At 37.2% G+C, this 20,917-nt stretch overlaps 1 protein-coding gene across 1 annotated transcript in view; it reads right to left on the reverse strand.

Annotated features, from left to right (window-relative positions):
- The window catches only part of LRPPRC (leucine rich pentatricopeptide repeat containing), a 112,307-nt gene that overhangs the window by 29,683 nt on the left and 61,707 nt on the right, over nt 1-20,917 (reverse strand). Inside the window, exons 24-28 of the mRNA XM_044429233.1 lie at nt 16,886-17,010; nt 16,116-16,222; nt 8,047-8,115; nt 7,213-7,303; nt 33-175 (exon numbers count right to left, since the gene is read on the reverse strand). Of these exons, the coding sequence (XP_044285168.1) occupies nt 33-175; nt 7,213-7,303; nt 8,047-8,115; nt 16,116-16,222; nt 16,886-17,010 (535 nt within the window). The remainder of the gene's footprint in view (nt 1-32; nt 176-7,212; nt 7,304-8,046; nt 8,116-16,115; nt 16,223-16,885; nt 17,011-20,917) is intronic.

Here is a 20,917-nt window from a genome sequence, read left to right on the forward strand (position 1 = left end):
CCCCTGCTCCAAAAACAGTGAGTCTGATTTACCTCAGGTACATCAAATAGAACTTCCTGATTATTGGATTTCAGGATATCTGCCAGCAACCTCAAAGTTCTTTCACGAGGAATAATATTTTCGTCCTGAATTTTAGTCCAAATAGCATCAGCCCTCTGCCAGTCATTGTTTTTCTCTGAAAGGGAAAAATTTTAGTGGAAATAAGAAAGGAACTACCTAATTGCATCACTGACATTTTGTAAAGCAAACTGTTTTATGAATGCCTGACATGATATGTATTTTCCCATGTTAAAATTAACTTGCCTTTTTTGCCTAACATGGGAGCGGAGTTTGAATGCACTCTCTTTAGAGCTATTCCATATTTAAAACAAAACATAAAATACATAAACAGAACAAAGCATAAAATATTATAGAAATTCTCTTTGCAGTATAACCGTATTTTTTTCTTTCATGAGAAGCATAAACTGTTATTCAGTATCTGCAAGGAAATCCTTTCCTTTCGACTGTTTCTCTGGGACCAGCATGACTATACCGCACTTTATCAGAAAGATTTTATTTCATAAAACTGAAAAATAATTCTAGATATTCAACCATCTCAATCTATAAATATATTAGTAAGTGAGGTCAGGTTTACAAAGTGACACTTCCATCATAATTCACTGAGTTTGCTGAACCTGTTAATGAAAAATGCTGATCTATTAAGTCCTATAAATTCTGGTTTATATGAACTAAAAATCACAGGAAGGAATATAGCTGCTAGTACTATCCTACAAATAAAAGAATGGACAGGTTTGCTAGCAGTTTTCATGCTTTCACTTGTATAAGTAATCCTGTCACTTGTGCAGGAACAACCAAAACAAAACACAATCAAATTTTATTTTCCTCATATAGTAGTCAAGCACAAGAGGGCAAATCAACCAAAGCAGTTTGAACCTTAGGTATTGCAAGAAGAAAACCTGTGGAAAAGAGCATTCCTGTCCCAATATTTACCTGTGCACTCTGCAAAATTCTCTGCACATTATCAAGAGACCATCCTTATCATGTATGGATATGATATAGATGGCTGCAGGGAAATTTACCCCAAATCAGGTACAGGGACTTTGTCAGAGTAAAGTGGACAAATGCTAAAGTTTCTATCAAGTACACAGAATTCAGAAGGACACAGAGATGGATCTTTGGTGATGACAGCTGTGTTATGGCAGGTTCTTAAAGAGTGTAGCAAATTAGAATTTTAAAAATTGAACCCAGGATTTTCAATTGAGTTCCAAAATCAATGAATATTCAAGGTAGATTAAAATAGGATGTAGATAATTTTATCACTGGATCTCAGCTAAAAATCCCAAAGTAACTCCTCAAAAGCAGTCTCACACAGAATGTGTTAAAATATTCTAATGTTGTAATCTAATGTTGCTATAATACAATCTAATGTAAACTTTCCAGAAAGCTTTGGATAGTATAGAAATTAAATTAATAATTAAAAATAATTAAATAGATCTCGGGTATGAATGAATGATACCTGTGCTGGGTTCAAACAAATTGACAAGCTACAGTGGTTTTTTTAACCATTGTTGGTCCCTTGTTCATCTGAACCCAATCATGGTATTTCATTATGGCAAGTTTGGTCTTTAGAAACCACTATAAAAACATGTTTTGTTCTATGCTTTCTCCATTCCACCATGGCTTGATGTGTTCACTGAACCCAGGATCATTGTTCCTACTCTTCCGGTATGCAAGTACCACAGAGTTCTCTGGAAGAATCGGTAACTACAGGAACCGTTCCAGCCATCCAGCCTCTATCTGTGGACCAATCGGAAAGAGGAAGGCAACATAGGCAGGGATTTATGCACTTTAGGATTGCATTTCAGGCATGGTGGCTGATGGGATATGTGGCAACAGCAGGAAAACTGAGGAGGATGGAAATCATGATAATGTAGAAACCACATCATCTGTTGGGTAAATCATGGTAAAAAGCCACTGACCATAGATTCTGAGTTGCTTAATGTACTGCATGAATGAAGCCCTGGCCTAACTTATCTAGGAAAGGATGTGGCACACCCTCAAGCAACCTAGGAGGAAAACGACCCAAACCAGGTCCTTCATCTACGTCTAGTTCATCAAAATCCCCAACCAGAGTCTGTCTTTCTGTACAGATGAAGGCTCCACTTGTTTGCTCCTATCCACAACAATATGAATTCCAAACAATTTAGGGCTTTTGTTTTCATTCCAAGATTAGAATATGCAAGTGTTTCATCATCCTGATTTCTGGCTGACAGCCATTCCCTACCAGTTCAAAGTGTCTAAAGTTCACTGTGCCGAACTATGTATAAAAAATGATTAAAAAGCCTCATTCCTAATGGCGAAGAGAAAATTCCAGTGCATTCTAGGCTTTATGCATCATTAGACTTGTGGGCAACAGACATGTAGTGCTGAATCCCTCTCAGCTGGAAGGCCAAATTCAATTTGGAGAAGTTCTAGTAGGTCAGAATCAGAAAAACCTAATTACATGTAGATGAGGAAATGGCCTGAAGGACTGGATTTGGTCACCAGCTGCAACACTCCTGCAATACATAAGACTGAAAGGTTATCAACTTTTATTTATTGAACTAAATTTTGTTTGCCTCTGCAATTTGTATAGTGGGGGTAAATTTCAGGTTTTTTCTTGGCTGGAGCAGCAGCCATCTTCTTGGACCATTTCTTGACCCTCGCTGCACCGTGGCCTTTGGAGGTGGAGGGGAGCCCTGGGTCTGCTTGGATGAGTTGGCCACCCTGAGGGCCGTCCTCAACCTTCAGTCAGTCAGCCCATTGTTGGTGGGTCTGTTTCTTGTCCTTGCAGCAATATGGGTCTCCACTATGTGCTCCTCACCAAGGCAGAGGAGGCACAAGGAATGCACAGATAGGAGACTAGTAGAGAGGAGAAAAGGGTGAAGGGGGTAGATGAGTGCAAACTGGAAAGCTGGGTAGAAAGTAAATTTTGTTGAGACAATTTCTCGCTCTTTGGTAGACTAGAGTATAGAATGGGTCAGTTATTGAGAGAAGGCACGGAGAAAGAGGTGAGGAAGCGGAGGTAAAAAGGTAAGATATTTAGTAGGCGGCAAAGAGATTCCTAGCCTATGCAAGGATGGTTGACAAGGAACTGAGGGACCAGCCAGGAACCCTTCCCCTATGTACAGAAGAACCAGAAGGGGAGGGGCTATTGAAGCTACTCAAGTTTTTCCTGGTCTAGACCTTGTGTGGGCACAGAAGTCTGTATGTTTGATGCACAGAGACCACAAAGAATAATTTAGGGTGCAATCCTATGTCTGTTTTAGATAAAAATAAGTGCTACAACTCCTGCCATTGCCCAGTAAGTTATACTGTCTAAAAAGACAGAGGACTGTACCTTTCATTACACTATACAGAAATGACTGCAAAATGTTAGTGGTAATACTATATGCTTCACCTATGAAAGATGATCAGCAGATGAGAGATTTTCTTCCCTTCATGTAAGTAGATGGAATTGGTTGTGTCTTTTCATGGTGGCTGAACAATCTGCACAACGGTGTTTGATCAGTTTTATTTTCTTAGATTTGTCCTCTCAGCAGACATGCTGTCAGTAAGAGTAACCAATTGGAGGGAGACAGCTGCTGATGGGAAAGAGAAGACACCCTCCTACTGAAAGAAGATTACATTCTGAAGCCCAGAAGCTTTATTATGGTGAGCTAGTATTTGTAAACCAAAAATGAATTTCTGACATCTTTTTTTAGCAGCTAAAAAAAAAAAAAATAGAAAACTCAGTAAGGTGTAGAATAAGGTTCTTGGCCACTTCTCTGCTGAATGCTCTTTTTATAAGCATAAGAGATGCATACTTTGCTAAGGTTTATTGAAAACCACTATGTTTCTTTATTTAATAAGGAGACAGGAAGAGTTCCTAACATCAGGCTGCTAAGCTGCTAGAAAACAAAAAAATCATCTGTTATGTTAAGTAAAGAAGCAAGCATTCTTCAAAGGCTATGGCAAACTATAGTTGACGAAGAACATGGAATGCTGAAGGAAACTCATGTGTGACAGGAGGAGGAGGAGCAGTTTGTGAGCCCAAAGGGACCCAACTAAAGTTGGTTCGAGCCTTCATGTTTAAGGTGTAACCAGATTCACTGTTGTTTTTTCCAAAGACAGAACACTGGTCCTAGATTTATTCCACTGTGAATGGAAGTGGAGGCTTCCTGCTCTAGGAAGGCCTGTGACAGCAGTTTCTGCTGATTCCCCCTTGAGCCCTTCAGTATCTTCCCTCCTATAATATGCTGGAGTGTTCCTCAAAGCTGTAGAGCAGCTAATTCAGGAGGCACTGAAGACAAGGAAGAACTGGTGAAACCTGCATCCCTACTCCCTTCCTTGATCCTGAGCAGAACTCCAGAACACTAATCCAGATCCAGCCCTTCAAGGATTACATTCAGCCATGTTCACCGAAGTTCCAAGTGAAGTTTTTCTCTGCATTCAAATAGCAGGCACAGTTCCCCCATCTGGCTCAGGGCTACAGCAAGGTAAAAAACCCATGTCCCCAGCAGCAAGACTCCCATTTAGGGCTCTACTTGTGAAAGAACAATCATGGAGTCAAAGACAAATCACATATTTAATGTGATGGATGGTGTGGGCTTCAGTTTCAAAAGCTGCTTGCCATATATCATGTGGGACTGCTGTTCAACCAAAGCAAAGATCAAAGCCATTACAAATGTGTAGGTCTGCTTATATAGTTCTTTGACACCCTGACCATAAGAAGTTTATTAAAAGTGTTTCTTTAAAACAGTCGTTTTGATAAGAACAGAGCATGAGATAAATAGCTTCAAAGGTATGACATGTCCACGAAATTTCTTCTTCTACAGTAATCCTGTGCTATGAGGCTCTCAACTTTCCAGCATTGTCCTCTAACACTTAACAAGTTGCCCACATACTGATAAGATTATGAAAGGCTTTCTAGATATTCCTTGGGAGACTGCAAACCTATTTGGCTATCTTCTATTGAAAGCAATTACATATGTAGCAAAGAGGAACATCTTTTCAAATTCTTTTATAGACAGCAAAACAAGACAGCACTTCAAAGTAAAGGGAGAAATTACACAGAGGATTCTTGAATTTCTGAGACATGGTTTAGTACTACACAATGATGGGAAATGGCAACTTTCTTTAAAGAACGCCTCAAGAGATAAATACCACCTATGCATAAGTAAATAGGTGGTTTACAAAAACCTTCAATTATCGTTCAACCAAAGTAAGCCAACTGCAGAATGTTTCCCTATTCAAGTTAACAATCTAAAACTGAAAGATAGAAACTAACTGGTAAATTGGAATATGGCTCAAGCACAATGAGCAACATTTCACCCATGGGCAGAGTGCTGAACTAAATGCACAAATGCCACCCCAAACGTTTTATCAATGGAAATATCTGAGTATTCTTTCTAGTATCTGAGGTTAGGAAGATGGGAGGCGACTGGTGAGGGTGTGCCAATATTTGAATCAGATGATCAGTTGAGGCTGCCATAGGCAGAGGAAAAAAACCTTAATGTGCATCAGTGAAGGAAAATGAGGACCATCCTGTTTTAACAAACAAAAATACAGGATGAGTTGTTCAGGGAGTAAATGACTAAGCCCTTTGAAACTGGCAGCAAGCAGGCCACCTGGTAGGTAAGAATCAGAAGAAAGGAATATGAGGTAGAGGCAGCAGTTCAGAACACAAAGAAGGACAATTAACATAGGAGAAGAGAAACATGCTAATCCCGTCATGCTGTATTTGTGGAGGGGAAACCCTCCTCTGTCTGACACCCTCAGTTAACCAACAAGCAACTGAGAGCACCAGCAAGTTCTGCTCTCAGCCAATAATGCAGGAGAGATAGGTGCACTTCAAATTCTGAAAAAACTTCACCTTTTGAAAATTGATGTGCATGGAGAGGCCTAGATCTGCTGACTGCAACAGTTATGTCGTTTCCCCCATCGGGCATCATAATGTGTGACGACACCAAAACACTTGGATACTCCCACAACACCAACACAGTTGGCTCAGCATGCCCCTGGATGGATCTGCTCCCTACTCCAGCAGCACTCTCCCCATACTGTTTTACTCGTCCTCACCCCAACACCAGGCACTATACAGCCATCCAATAAAAAGGCTGGAGAGACTGTAAGACTACTCATTCAATATGGGTCAGAAAAATGATCCATGATCTGACACAGATATTCTTAATCCACTTCAAGCAGGCATGCACAACCTCTTTCTGCCTGAGGCTTGAATTCCATTTCAGAGAAGATGCTGGAGACCTCATTTCAGTGGCAGGCTGAGCTAAAGGCAAAATGGCACAGCCCAAAGCACAACACAAACAAAACAAACAACGAGCAAAGCAGGCAACATACTGCAGCTTAAAGCTTAGCGCTGGAAATTTAGCATTAGGAAAGGCATTTCGGCCTTTTGGAATGGTGGAAACTGAACAAAAGCCAGAAAACCACCAAACTTTTGGTAGTAGAGGAAAAGAGGCATGCCCCACATCCACAAATCAAGACTATCAAATTTTGTTAATGGATGCAAGCACTGCGCCAAGTATTGGAGAATTTTTAGCTTCTCAGTTGGCCACCCCAATTCCATCTTATTGCTGCTTAAAACACAAACAACAATTTGTCATACACACACCTATGTTTCTGAAAAGCCTGCAACTGTAGTCCTGAAAGCAGGCCTAAAAGTGACTGGGACTCACCAGTGTGAGCTCAATAGTCCTAAAAGCTCTGCATGAGCTATATATTTGTATCCACGTACCATTCAAAATACTGGTCTTATCTCTGAACCCATGAATAGCCTACAAAGTGGATATCTGAGAGGTTGCCTTTTCCTGTATGAATCAGTCTGCTCTCTTAAGGTCTAAAACAAAGACAACTTTTGTTGTCACTAGTCCTGGGACTCAAGATTGTTAAGGGATTGAACAGTCTGAATTAACCCAACAACAAACCATTCCCAAACCTAAAGTGTTCTACAGTGTACATGAAAGTAACTGATTCTATATATGCAGCGTCTATTTTTTTTTCTACAAGCTTTCTTTTTCTGGGTTTTTGTTTTTATAACCCTGCTATACAATAAAAGTGTGTGTTGTCAGTTGCTTGTATTTTTCTAAGGGATGCTCAAGCAATTTCATTCTGAACATAGTAAGTATGAGTCATCAAACATCTAAGAGAGTAAAAATAAAACATTTTACTTACTGCATAGTTTTAACAAGTAGTAATACATCTCATCTCGATCACATTCAAACAGCTTTTGAGTCAATTCTACCATGCATTCCAGGGCTTCAACCTTTAAAAGGAAAATGGAACAAAACACTACATTTACAATGGCTACATGTGATATCAAAACCTTATTTTATTAGAAATTCAATACAGCTTAATTACCATCTCTATCTTTAGGCAATTATACAATTCCTTATTTGCTAAAAATAATGTGGTAAAAAGGTCTGAAGCAGGAGGACAGTGAGCAGGAAAAAGAGAAACAAGGAACAAACAGAAACAAGTGAAGTGTGAAGGTATTTTCCTAAGTACAAATGTTTTAATAATAATTTTGATTACTTGTCATAAGACATAGTAACAAAAATTCTGTCAAAATTTAAAATATTATACACAGGTATGGCATACATCTATCTAGCAAATTTCTGAGCTTTTGCCCCTTTTTCCTTTAAGAGCAAAAGTTGCCAGTGCCTGGGTTTCTGCTAGAAGTTCAGAAGCAAATTGCCAGTGTGTTTGTGTAGGCATGTATTTATGTTGGAGGAGGGAGAGCTCTCATCACTGACAAGAAGGCAAATTAATTAACAGAACCCTGAGTATATTCACAAGGATATGAAAAAGAAAGACAACTGTCATACAGCCTACTAGAAACTCGCCAACTTCAGGCTTATTTGAAAAATAGTCAGTGACCATCAGGACATAGAAACTGAGAAATCTTTCTCCCATACAAACCGAATTCAGATGACTTACTATCCTATCTTACTAAGTTCTCTCTCCGATTTAGTAAGGTAAACTAAGAAAAATTTACAATACACATACCTGGTTACTGGCAATACACTTCTCAGCAAACCACTCTAATTGGTCTGGTCGAGCTCTTAGGCCAGGTGTCTGTAAAACAAGATTTCTAAAATAAATAGGAGTTTACTTTTAGGATGATTTCTTGAATGCACAAGATAAACACACAGTTTGAATTAGGGCGGAAGAATATTAACCGAAGTTCTCCAACAATGGCAACTTTTTTAAATTAAAAAAAAAAAAAAGATTTATTCTGAAATAAGATTTAAACACTTTCAGTAGCATAATTTGTTGCAAACTGTCTTGTTAGTGTAGACTATTGAATGTGGCAGGGGGTAGTATTCAAGCTACTGCTAGCACTAATATAAATGATGGTGTCCTAGTATAAGCTACCTCTAGTACAACTCAATATTAGTTATTGTGATGGGATTTCCATTTTCACTAATGATGTTGCACCGAAGGCCACTAATACTAGCACTAGTTGTATGTGTTATTTCTGTAAAGTGGCATGCTCTTGAGTTTTACATGCTGCTGCAGTATTTCTTATATTGATATTTTTACAATATTTTGTTAAGCCACCTCAAATACCACTACGGTATGAAAAAAGTATGGAATTTTTAAAAACAAAGTATCTCTGAATAAGCTTAAACTTCAGTAATGTTTATAACAATCCACAGAACTATTACTTCTTATGCTGTTTAACTCAAATCACAGAAATCAAAATCGCTTTTAGCAGAAAATGAGATTGCTTAGGATAATAATCATTTCTTTCTACTGCATAAATAGCATGCTGACTACCTAAAATATCTTTGCTGATGTTGTGCCACTGACTTATTGCCCAGGTCATTTTTCATCATTGTACTAAAAATGACATGCATTTGCACCCTAATTAGAATAAACTTTTTGCATTGTGGTGTGCTTAATTCCCTTCTCTCCTATGCTACCTTTCTACTAATCCTCAGCTCCAGCATGCATATGTGGTAATTACAGCAATCTTATAAGACCACTTTGACAATGCAAGTTGCAAGGCAAGAATTTGCACATGAAACATCAAATCTACGTTTATCTCTTTATGATAGTCATTTCACAACTACCACTCAAAACACAATGGTATTCACAGAATTTACTGGCCATCCTATTCTCCAATGTAAGACTTTTCAAAAACAGAACTTCACTATTCCATTGGCCAGTGGACTTTCTTAAGTCTTTCATGATGAACGGTGAAGCATCCTGGAGCCAACCTCAATCTGTCTTAGTCAACCCTATGCTTTGTAATTCCATCTCCTCAGTGTTGTGCTCCAACACCAGAGTAGAACTATTAAAATATGCCATCTAACACCTGATTGCAGGAAGCACTAAAAAGCACTAAAAAGCCAGAAGTAATTTCTGATATCAGGACTAAAACAGAAATTGAGTTACAAAAACCTGTTAAGAAAATTTAAAAGCTGTAGTTGTCTTCAGGTGTGCTACATTTGGGACTAATAAACATGCCAGGTAGAAGTGTGCTAGTCCTGCACATGCAATTAAGAATGCCGATTTTCCAGCCTTTGCAATCATAGGGACTTATGGACAAAGGAAGCTCCCTTCTTAATCACACTGCCCCACCCTACAAATGCAGGGTGATAGGAATGTACAAGGTGGGGGGGGGTGAATCTAGTGATTTCCTTGTCACACGTTTGGTATTCTCAGGATCAGAACTCCTGAATAACGCTTATGTGGTAACCACACTAACCTCACAGACATTTTAGAAAGCCTGCTTAGCAGTTAATATCTCAGTGTCTGCCTCTATTCTACCCCCCCCCCCCACAACTTCCCCCAATGCTGTAGCATTGCTGATGGTGGGAACCTGATGAATTACCAGAGTCCTAATTAAGTGGAAATGACCTTTTTAAAGGGAAAGTAGGCTATGACTCCAGTGAATATAAAAATAAATATTCATTTATTTCCCTACAAACACCAACTTGTTTAGGAAAGATGCTGATAACACCTTATTAATGCAACTGTTACTTTTCTCAATTTTGAACAATTTAAAAGGAAAGCGTGTGTGTAGGGGGGGGGGAACTAAGTGAGAAATGAAGAATTAATACCTTACACAACATGCCCACGGAAATTAAAGGAGAAGATGTATGTTACTTGAATCTGCAGATAATCCTCTTTGTGACACGGCAAAACTCAAATGCAGCATTCACTTCCAACTTTCAATATCATTGTTGTTCCAAATGCCAATGATCTAAATGGCTTTAAAAGCTGAAAAACTTTATATAGCAAATCCTCCTCTGCTAAAAAATGACTGCTATGCCCATCACTATAAGGACAGCTGAGTTATACAGTGGATAGTCTTGTGTTTCATTTTGAAATTGAGAAGTGTTTTCACATATAGTATGTTCTCAATCATCAAAAGAACATCTAGGTCAGATTAACTAAATCTCTAGGGCTTGTGTGATAGTCCATATTTGTGGCTTATCTCTAACCATCTTACTGAATTTTCAACACTGCACCTAGTATGACACTGAGACATTTATTATACAGTTTGTATAAATCCAGTACGGTAACTTTTATTTTTAACAGAGTGTAATGTTTCTTTTTTGGTCCAACTGAAAATATTAATTTTGTTACTAAGACCACTAGAATATTTATTAACCTGAATATAATATACTTCTCATGTATATTCTCATGTCCTATTTTTATAAGATAATTCTGCTTTTTTTACCATTCTGCATTTTTCAGACTTTAAAAAAATATTTTACTTATTGACTTTGCTTCACTGTAATCAGCTATAACTTTTACTTTTTCTCTATTATGTTGCTGTCTTCCAATCTAGCTGTGGATAATTATATAATTAATTTTACAATAAAGGGTAGAAACCTGAGGTACTTTTGTGGTTTATTTGTGGTTGCTGGAATGAGTGTGAGAAAATTAATACATATACGCAAACACATGCTAAACCACAGCAAAACATTCACCACCAGCTGAGTGCTTAGAATTATAAAACAGTTTACATATTGCACCCTCTTGTTCCTCTAACTAAAGCTGCTAATGGCACACAAAGCATTTGCAATACAATCTAATAGAGGAATGACCAGCTAAAACAGAGAGGGGAACCATAACCAAACAGAAACCCAAGGAGCAGCAATATAAACTTCTAAGCGCCACCTCAAGGGCTTCCTTCACTCCTATCAGCCGGCCTACACTTTAAGATCAATGAGAGAGCCTATCATTTGCCCATCTATGACAGGGCTTAGGTGGCTGTATGAGGACAGTTTCCTCAGCGGACCAACATCACTGGCATAAGTTGCCACTGGGGGCCACCAAATCCTCATCATGGCAAGCTTTAAGGCCCTGAAAACATGCTATTTTCTTCTGGCTTTTCCCTGATATGTTAGATGTTGCTCTTTTCATTGAGTTCTTAATGTTTTTAGTATGTGTTTTATTGGCATGTGTCAGCTTGAGAGGCTCTTGCCCTGAAAGGCAGCCAAGAAACATTTTAAACAACCAAGAACATTTATGTGGAAGATTACCCAGGCAGTAAATTTTATATGCATGTGGTTATAGAATCATGCGCTTATAGGAGAACTACCCACGAAGCTATGGTTGCAAGAAGGCAGTTGTCTCACAAATAAGTAAAAAACTCTCCTAGATTTCAGCAAGGGTTTCAAGCTACTTAAGTTTGTTTCCTTTACCAAAAATAAAAATTCATAAGAAGCAGTTCATCATCATCATCATCATTGATCTCTCTTTTTTTAAATGTGCTTTGTGAACCACCTAGAGAGCTTTGGCTGTTGGGCAGTATACAAAATTATCAGCAAGTTATGAAAATACATGCCAAAAATTTTCCTAAATGAAGATAGTTTCCCTAAATTAATCAAGCTTCACTGAGTGTCTCTGATTAGACTCCTATGTTCTTAATCATTTTTCTGTATAGACTTCCTTTTCAGAAATACTTTTCAGATTGTATATGAAATAGGCTGGATCAGGCCTATCCTTGGGCACAGGTCACTCGTTTTGGCATGACACCTTTACTTCGGAATTTACTGAAAATACTGTTTTATATTTTTGTATACTGAAATTTTCAGCTGCTTTACATTTGTATACTAACATTTTATACTGTGCTTCTGTCTGTCTCTCTCTCTGTGAATTTTGATTAATTGTGAGCTGCTCAGAGAGTTCTGGCTACTGGGTGGTATGGAAATAAAAATTAAAAATGAAGATATAATTCAAGTTCAACTGTGATTGGGACTTGCAAGGACATGCAGGCCTATTTCCCTTCTCATTTATACAAAGATGTCCGTTATTTAAATACTGGTAGTGCAGAAGTCTCATGTGATTTTTTAAGCTTAATACTGATTTATTATCATCTACTGAACATGCTGTTTCACCAGTGTATCAGAATGTGTGCCTCTACTTGTATTTCTCTCTCACACATGCAGACTCGCCATGTTGTTCCAAACATTCTGCCATTCCACGCAGTAGGTCACATCAATAATCCCAGATACTAAATTACTTTGGAACTTCTATATTAAAATGAAGTCAAATCATACTTTACAAATGAAGTAACATCTTGCTACTGTAGTTTTATCTCCAGCACAAAATAAAGGTTCATGTTGATTTTATACAGATTCATACAAAAAGCAATCTGGATGAAAGGGTGCTGTAATCTCTCAATCTCAGAGCACAGAAATATTTTCATGGTTTTTACAGTAGATTAAAAACATCCTGAACCAATGGTGATTGGTATCTTAGAAATTGGTTAGCATTGCAATATGTCACAATGCTGTGCTTAAGTAAATGCACTGCTACGATTTCACTAAATATATTTCATTTTTTTAATCAACTCAAAGTAGCCCCCTTAGCAGATTCTGAGTGTCATCAGCAGCTTTATTTCCAAGTATCTCTTGAATCCCTTGACCAAACATAGCAGATGAACATTTAAACCCTTTCAATATTTTTGTACTGAATAACTATATTTTCCCCCAAAGACTATCAAGGGTTAGTGCTGCAACATAACTAGGGAAAATGGCATAAAAAGATGTAAAAATATTGAAATAAGAGTTACATATCACACCATGAACTTTTTAACACAAAGCACCATGGCATTAAAAGCTTTTTTATTCTACAGGATTATTCACAAGAATGAGCACTGGAGTATGTTTCTACAACCCCTCACTCCAATAGCAGTATAACCTTGTCGCTTTAAAATGTCAAACACACAGGAATTACAGTGAGGCAAAGCAGGGATTTTCATTGTATTCTTCAGGCCAGACTTCTTCAGCATGTTGACCTCCAAGTATGTTAGACTGGGTTGGGTAAGGTTGCTTTAGAAAGTAATATTCCGCAATAACTGCTTTCCTGGATTAGACCATAAAGGTTCATCATAGGAAACAAGCTTTAAACATGCTAAAATGTTCCAGCATGCAGTGGTCTGCCTACAGCCTCTTCACTTGCAAAATTAATAAACAACTGTAGACAGATAACTGGTTAAAAATGTACGTACGGATTCCTCTGTCACACAGAAGAGTGAAGTAATATTAAAAACAGCTAAAGTAATTGTTTAATACCACTACACATGAAAGGTACCCATACCAGGAGATTTCCATAATCATAGCTGCCAGTCTGGCAACCATGCAAATGTACAGTGAATTGCTATCATGTGAGTGCTGTTTGGAATACTTGTCAGCAGTAAGCTTGATATGCTCATGGATCCATTTTTCGAGAGGGAGGGACTTTATCAGACTACTTTAATCAGGTGGCAACGCATATTTCATGTGAACTGGCTTGCACAACAAGATATACTGGTCTTTGACTTTCCAGGTCACTTCAAACATATTCCTATTGAGAATATGTGAATATTTTCATATGGGAGATTATATTAGAATCTTTTATGCCAATCACTATTTCTATCATAAGGTTTTTAACTATGTTACACTTCCTTTGAAGCATTACTGATTGATAGCCTAAGGAACAACAAAGACAACATTCACTTACACCATTTATTTAGCATAGCAAAGCTGCTGTGTTCACTGTTATTAAAACCTCCACCTAAAAGCTGTTCTCCAAATCCCACCCTGAAATGAGGAATAATGCCTTTTGAGCAATGAATGTTTTCTGTCTCCGGTTTAGGCCTTGCACTGCATGGCAAAGGCCATACATGTGATTGCACAGGGACCACGAAGAAGAAAGGGCTGTTCACAAATATCTTTTCCTGAATGAAGATCTTTTGGATTGCTGCATCTATAGTGCCACAGTAGTTTATATTTATTTGATATTATTGTTCTTTCTGATGTGAATGCTATTTTTCTTGGCTTTTAATCAATTGTACTTTTATGGGCCAGTACCCAGTTCAACACTGCCACCAATGTAAATTATGTTATGCTAGCATAAGTGATCGCAACCACAACACCACAGCTTTTGCTGGCACAGCAGGTTTCCCTGTTGCTGGCGCAAAAGCACACTTACATCAGCACAATTTGATTTACATGAGTGCCTGTGCTGATCTTGACACTGCCTATTGTGTTAAAGATTTTAGCTCATACTGATTTTATATTGAGCCTTTATATGTAGAAAGTGCCTTGAGAAGATTTAACTAGACGTCAGCCTATAAATATGCTTAAATAATGTTGCACAGAAGTCAAATTAAAGAGCTGAAAAGTGAACGAAACAGCATAATCCATGTTTAAAAGCTCTAATGAGCCTCTGTCAAACTTAAGCAAGTCTAAGAAATCCTAATCCAATGAACCAAAAAAAAAAAAAAAAAAAAAAAGAGCAAAAATGCCAGATGTGCATTTTCTCTCTTGGAAAACCGTAAAGAGGGAAAGTTTCTGGGATTAATGATTTTTTTAGTGATTACCATTTGCTAAAACCATTCCCACTCTTTAAGGGAAACAAAAAAACTAAACAGTGATCAATTTGGAAGCAACAGAAATTAAAAGATGACTGTTTAAATAGATCAATAAATGACTGAAAAACTCTCAAATGTTCCAGTGGTGGGGTGTAAACATATTGGAGGGCAAGATTCTTCTTCTGTGGGCATAAGTACAAAAGATGGAAAGATCCAGGACCAGAAGGGCAAGGTGGTGGTATTACAGTATAGCATTGTTTTTGAACTGTTTTATGCAAAGCAAGAGAAAATAATTGCATAGTTAAACTAGTCTCATTTCTTCCACTTTTTAACCTCTTTGATAAAACCATTGGTAACTAAAAAATGTCCAGTCAGATAGTGCATTTTTATTAATTCAGGAAACACTGTAAGACTTTTCAGTAATTTCTTTCACTGTTGTCTTATTTCAGCAATAGTTCAATTGTCATTAACCAAAAATAATCCTTTTTTGTGTCTTTATATCCAAAAATATTTCACTTCCTCAAAAGACTGACTTCTCCCTTTTCTTCTCAATAATGTAAAACCGGGCAACCAACACTGTGTTGGGGGTCAGAGGAAAATACAACTATTTTAGAGGAACATAAGCACAATCTGGGAAGGCTTGAAGGATGCCCTTTTGACTTATCAATTTCAGTAAGCAAAATTTCAATCAAGCTAGATAAAATATACTAATCCTAAATAGACCAAGTTTGTCACCTACCACTTTCTATAAGCTGCTTACCATAGTGGGAGAAAAAATGCTAAATTAAATGCCAAACAGTAGCAGACAGCACTTGTTTGCCTGATTAACTTGTAGACAAGCATTACAAATAAATCTGAGCACGCTCTGCAGCAAATTAAATTCCAGTGCTTTAAAGAACAAAGAATTTGTTGGAAAAGAGGATTAGCAACTTTACACCCAGGAATGCGGTTTTAATTTAATTGTTCCACAATTGCAAGATTTAATATGCAAATATCATTTGGATATTTAATAGTGAAATTGACAAAGTAAGGAAACAATTTCAATCTATACGCAGATGGTCTTACTTCTAACTGTAATTATACACAGTGAAAAAAGCTGGCCAGGTCTCCCACTCATGCCTCACCCTCTTTCATTACTAGGATTCAATTCTATTAACATTAATCAGAACAAGATTAATTAAAGGTTAAAATCTTTAAATATATTTTAATTAAAACTCTAAATAGCTTCATGATTAGAGTAATGTAGTTATTGTCCCACCTCAATGATCTTCTTGGCTTCTTTGTATTTGCCAGTATTCAGGAAGGCAAAGAAGAGATAATAGAGCATCGTCATTTCACCTTTCTCTTGGCTCACAAAATCCATAGCTAGAGGAATTTAAAACATAAACTCATTAGGTTACCTGTTTAGAGTAGAAAAGAAAATGCACAAGGTGAATTCCCATGCCAGTGAACAGCCATGCAATACGGAAAAGTATGTGACCCTTTATTGCTAGCTGATGAAATTTCAGTTGCAGTTTCCTTTACAATCACCTGCAGTGCACTTTCTAGAAGAGTTCAGTGGTACCAAGATATTTAATACCTTGGCCATGAAGAAAATGAGATTGGTTTTTTATCTGCTCAAGGAACACAGCAGCAAATTCATAGACTAGACAGGACAAAACATGGCTAGAACGTAACAGTTTGGAGTAACTAATCACCAAATCTATTATACATAAAAAATTACATGACTTTTATAGTCTGTATTCCTCATCTTGCTTATGACTGGGATGATCCATGGGATACATCTCCATCCTTTGCTTCTCCAGAAGAGGTCCATGAGATCATGCTGGTATTCCAACAGCAAAAACCTGAATATTTTTAAAATGCCCATAACAATGATAGGACATCATTTGAATATGTGATGATAAACATTTCTAGTATAGTTCTCAATAACAAACTGCTAAACTTTGCAGATTAAAGGCTTCCATAAAGGGTACAAAGAGCAAAACAAGCAGACACCTAATCCAATTGATAATAGTAGCAACCAACCTTTGTGCAATAGTGTAGTGTTTCCCTTCTGTATTAACAAGCACAGGATATCATGAATTTTAGGAAGTCTGCCATACTTCTTATAGCAGTCAAAGGCAGCTAACATGGCTGCTTCTTCATCATTCCTTTAAAGAAAATCCATAACACTCTTTAAAAGTTTGACAATCAAAGCTACACACACAGACACACACCAGAAACAGCCATTGGAACATTAGGGTTCAGTTCAAAATGTATGTATTGGATGTCCACAATGTAAGTTCTTTTTCAATTATTTCCTTCAGCTTCTCAAAAAACACCCATTCTGAAGTTTTGACAACAGTAGAATTATTTAAATTCTAAAAGTCAACTTAAACAAATTCCACATAATCTTAATTCATTATATATAAATTCATTTTGAGCACTCAGTTTTGATGACCACATGTGAACTTGGTCTAAAATAAACAACATGGGGACTGCAGCATTTGGGTCTATTTTTCTGGTGAACAGTGAGTTCTTTTAACAAATGGTTGTGTCCCCAATAGAACAATCACTATTCTTAACTTTTACAGCTAAGTAAAGAAGGATGTTTCTAACCATTTTCATTGCATATTTGGTGAACAGAATTGGAGAGAGTTCTCTAACATTGTTAGAGAAAAAGCGAAACATCCTCAGAAAAAAAAGCTTGTAACTGCTGCATCAAATGACTTTGAATATTTTATATTTACAATCCATTTTAAATGTCATATGTTACCACAAAGAATGTTTTGTTATACCACCCCATAAACATTAAAATTTTAAAAACCAGCACATTATATTATAGAAATAAATTGCTATTTTGAAAAATTATGAAATTAAATACAAATACAGAAAATTATGAATTTGCTGCAATCCATTTAAAATTGTAAAAATAAGCCTAGCCTGATGGATCTCTATCTTACCCCCTTTACTGAGCCCTGTTTACAGTGCATCTTCTGGCACCCCACAGAGTCATTTGAATTATTGTCATTTGGGGTGAAGACTAAATTACAGGTTAATTTCAAAACTGCAAGTGGATGATGCAGGCTAGATTACTGTCATACTGAAGAAATAGTATGGTAGTTACCACAGATGGGTATAAAGCTTTATATAATCAGTGTTTTCTCCTACTCTGGATGCAAGTTCAGTTAACACCCATTGAAACAAACTTGCGAACAACTTCCAATAATTCCACCTAGGGTGCAATCAAATATATACATTCAAGGTCTCTCTGTTTATGTTCAGCTCTGTCAGTGACTCTGAAAAGAGCAACGGTGCTGTCTCAGCTGCATTCCCAAAGTACTAAATTGACTGTTTAGGTCAAAGCTATCAATAAGTGAATGAATAATTGGAATGCCAATCAAACAGACACATTAATAGTGTACAGGCTGCAAATATTACTGAAGATATTGTGAGTGTGTGGTACGCACGTGTGTGTAAAATAAGGAATCCATGAAAGGCAAATGGGTTAAAAATAACACAACTAGATGTGATTGAATGTCTAAGCATCTGTAAATGTTTCACCAGTCATAAATTCACCTCTTCACCTAGTGTTATGAGATCACTAGAAGCTACTATGGCTTTGGATGTTTCCTTTAGTTCTCTAACAAAACTACTGCACAGTCCATTTTTAAAAAGAAAAATCAGTATTTTACAAGTAGAAAAAATCAGGGTCTTGGATTCAAATTGTCATGCATGATCTCTGAGGCTTTCCCATGCATTCCCTTTGCATTAACCTCCCTGACTTCTCCCAAAGCTATTCTTGGTGAGGGACCCTCCAAAAGAACATGAGACAGCATGAAGGGGATTAGCAAAGGGTGTAGGGGAACTGCAGGAACTGACAACTACATGGGTGTGGCACTTTGGAGCAAAGCCAAAATATTCAGATACGTAATTTTAAAATCACTTTGGCCACCTAATTAGAAGGAAGGACTCACTGGAAAAGACCCTGATGCTGGGAATGATTGAAGGCAAAAGAAGAGGATGGCAGAGGATAAGGTGGCTGGATGGAGTCACTAGTGTGGTGGGCGTGGGTTGAGTGGACTCCAGGGAATGATGGTGGACAGGAGAGCCTGACATGCTGTGGTCCATGAAGTCATGGAGGGTTGGGCACAACTTTGTGACTAAACAACAAAAAGAACAACAATTTTAAAATCAGATATATAGTTTGTAATAATATGAAATCTGCCAGTGAGATACTTAATTGGAGCATACTGTGCACAGAGATGCACACACACGTTTAGAAGAACAACAAAAATCTTTTTAAAGAGTTTGGCACAGCCTTGCCAAATCAGTTTCTTATTCTACCTACCTTGCTTTACTACATGTAGCAGCTCCCTGTCCCCCTTCTTCCACAGGGGCAATATAAATATCCAAGAAGGGTTTCCTGATGCTAAGATTTTATGTCAAAGCAGAACCCCTTACAAGAGCACCATTTCTGAGCAAGTTCATCAAGATAAGTGACATTTGATTTACTAGAAGTCACACAAACTAGGACAAAGAAGAGCTCAGGCTGTGGTGAAAATAAATGACTGTATGAAGTGCTTTAGGCACAACTGAACACATGAGCTCAGCATGCAATATATACTACTTAAAAATATGAAACCACTAGTGGAAAGTTCCTGTGAATGCATCACCCATGGAGTTTTGTTTATAGTCTTGTTTTTGACTGCGTGGTGAAAAGAACTGGAACAACTGAATCTGATCATCATACTTTTTTTTTGAAAAATAAATTTAGGAATGCAATTATTATATACAAATTAGAACATGGGATCTTTACGTCTGTATCCAAGGGCAGTCACCAAATATGTGACCTCTTGTCAAAAGTTTATAGGAAACTTTTGACTGGATTTTGGGTTTACGCTAAACTTTGAAGCACAGATATATCTGATGTAAAACTTTTAATGTTCTCCTTGATGTGAAATGTTATCAGATTTATCATTTACCTGGAAGGACACAGATCTAGAATAAAGTGCTAATAAATTAAAAACTGAAGCAGACCAGTCCAGCACACAATTAATAAAGTTAACTACAAGCTACTTCAGTTATAGTAATCATGCTTTTCAAAATGCCCTATCAAAATATGTGCAAAACTCATATTCAATTGGAATAGTTCTATCCTATTACAGATCAACTTGCTTGCATTTTCTCTCACTCAGGGCACATATCTGCAACTGTTCTTAATATATAGCTTATGCACAGTGAGTGTAGAATGCTGTCCAGGGATATTAAAAGAGTTGTAGTCCATTATAACTTGATCAGATGAACCTTAGGCATGTGCATTAATCTCAATCTACATGTAATATCGCAGCACTCTTAAATCTCTTTAATTTGGATTTCTCTATTTGAGATGTGATCTAAGAGCCCTAATAATACTCAGAAAATAGTCCAACAGTGTTCTATGGGGCAACAGTAAGGTACTGCCTATCTTTTCAAATCTTGCAAGGAATTAATTGGATCACTCACAAAACCAATTGTGTTTTCAACTAAGAGCAGGAGTGAGAAATTTGTAGCTTCCTATCCTGAATTGTAACTGACTGTTTAATCTTTTCTTTTGTACGATCTTAAAATCTTAAATCTTTTTATTTTTAAATGGAAATAAATCCTTTTGCTTAAAGGGTACCACTCTCTCCACCTTACCCTTTTTACCTAATAAACAACTTTTTCAAACCAAAGTGCCTGGTACACTTGCTTGCATTTGCTCTTGTGCATGCTCACGCTTGCTCTCTCTCTCGCTCTCTCTCTCTCTATATATATATATATAAACTCTAAATATTGATTTTAATTGGAATGAAGTGCTTCCGTGTTCTGCATAAAGTGTTAGTGAAGTGGCAATTTACCTAAGGGGTTTACTGATTGAAAAGCTCTCAAACTTGAAATCACTAGAGAGGAAGGAATAATAAAAAAAAGTTTAAGAAAAAAAAGGACTGAGGGAAAAAAGAGAAGGCTTCGAAAACAAATCCCTCTCTAAATCTGAAGCAGATGTTAGTGTGGAGGGAAATCAATTCAGTAAGGTACAATCAGCTTTAAAAAAATTAT

This window comes from Varanus komodoensis, unplaced genomic scaffold (genome assembly GCF_004798865.1).
Source record: "Varanus komodoensis strain SLA01 unplaced genomic scaffold, ASM479886v1 scaffold2, whole genome shotgun sequence".
NCBI lineage: Eukaryota > Metazoa > Chordata > Lepidosauria > Squamata > Varanidae > Varanus > Varanus komodoensis.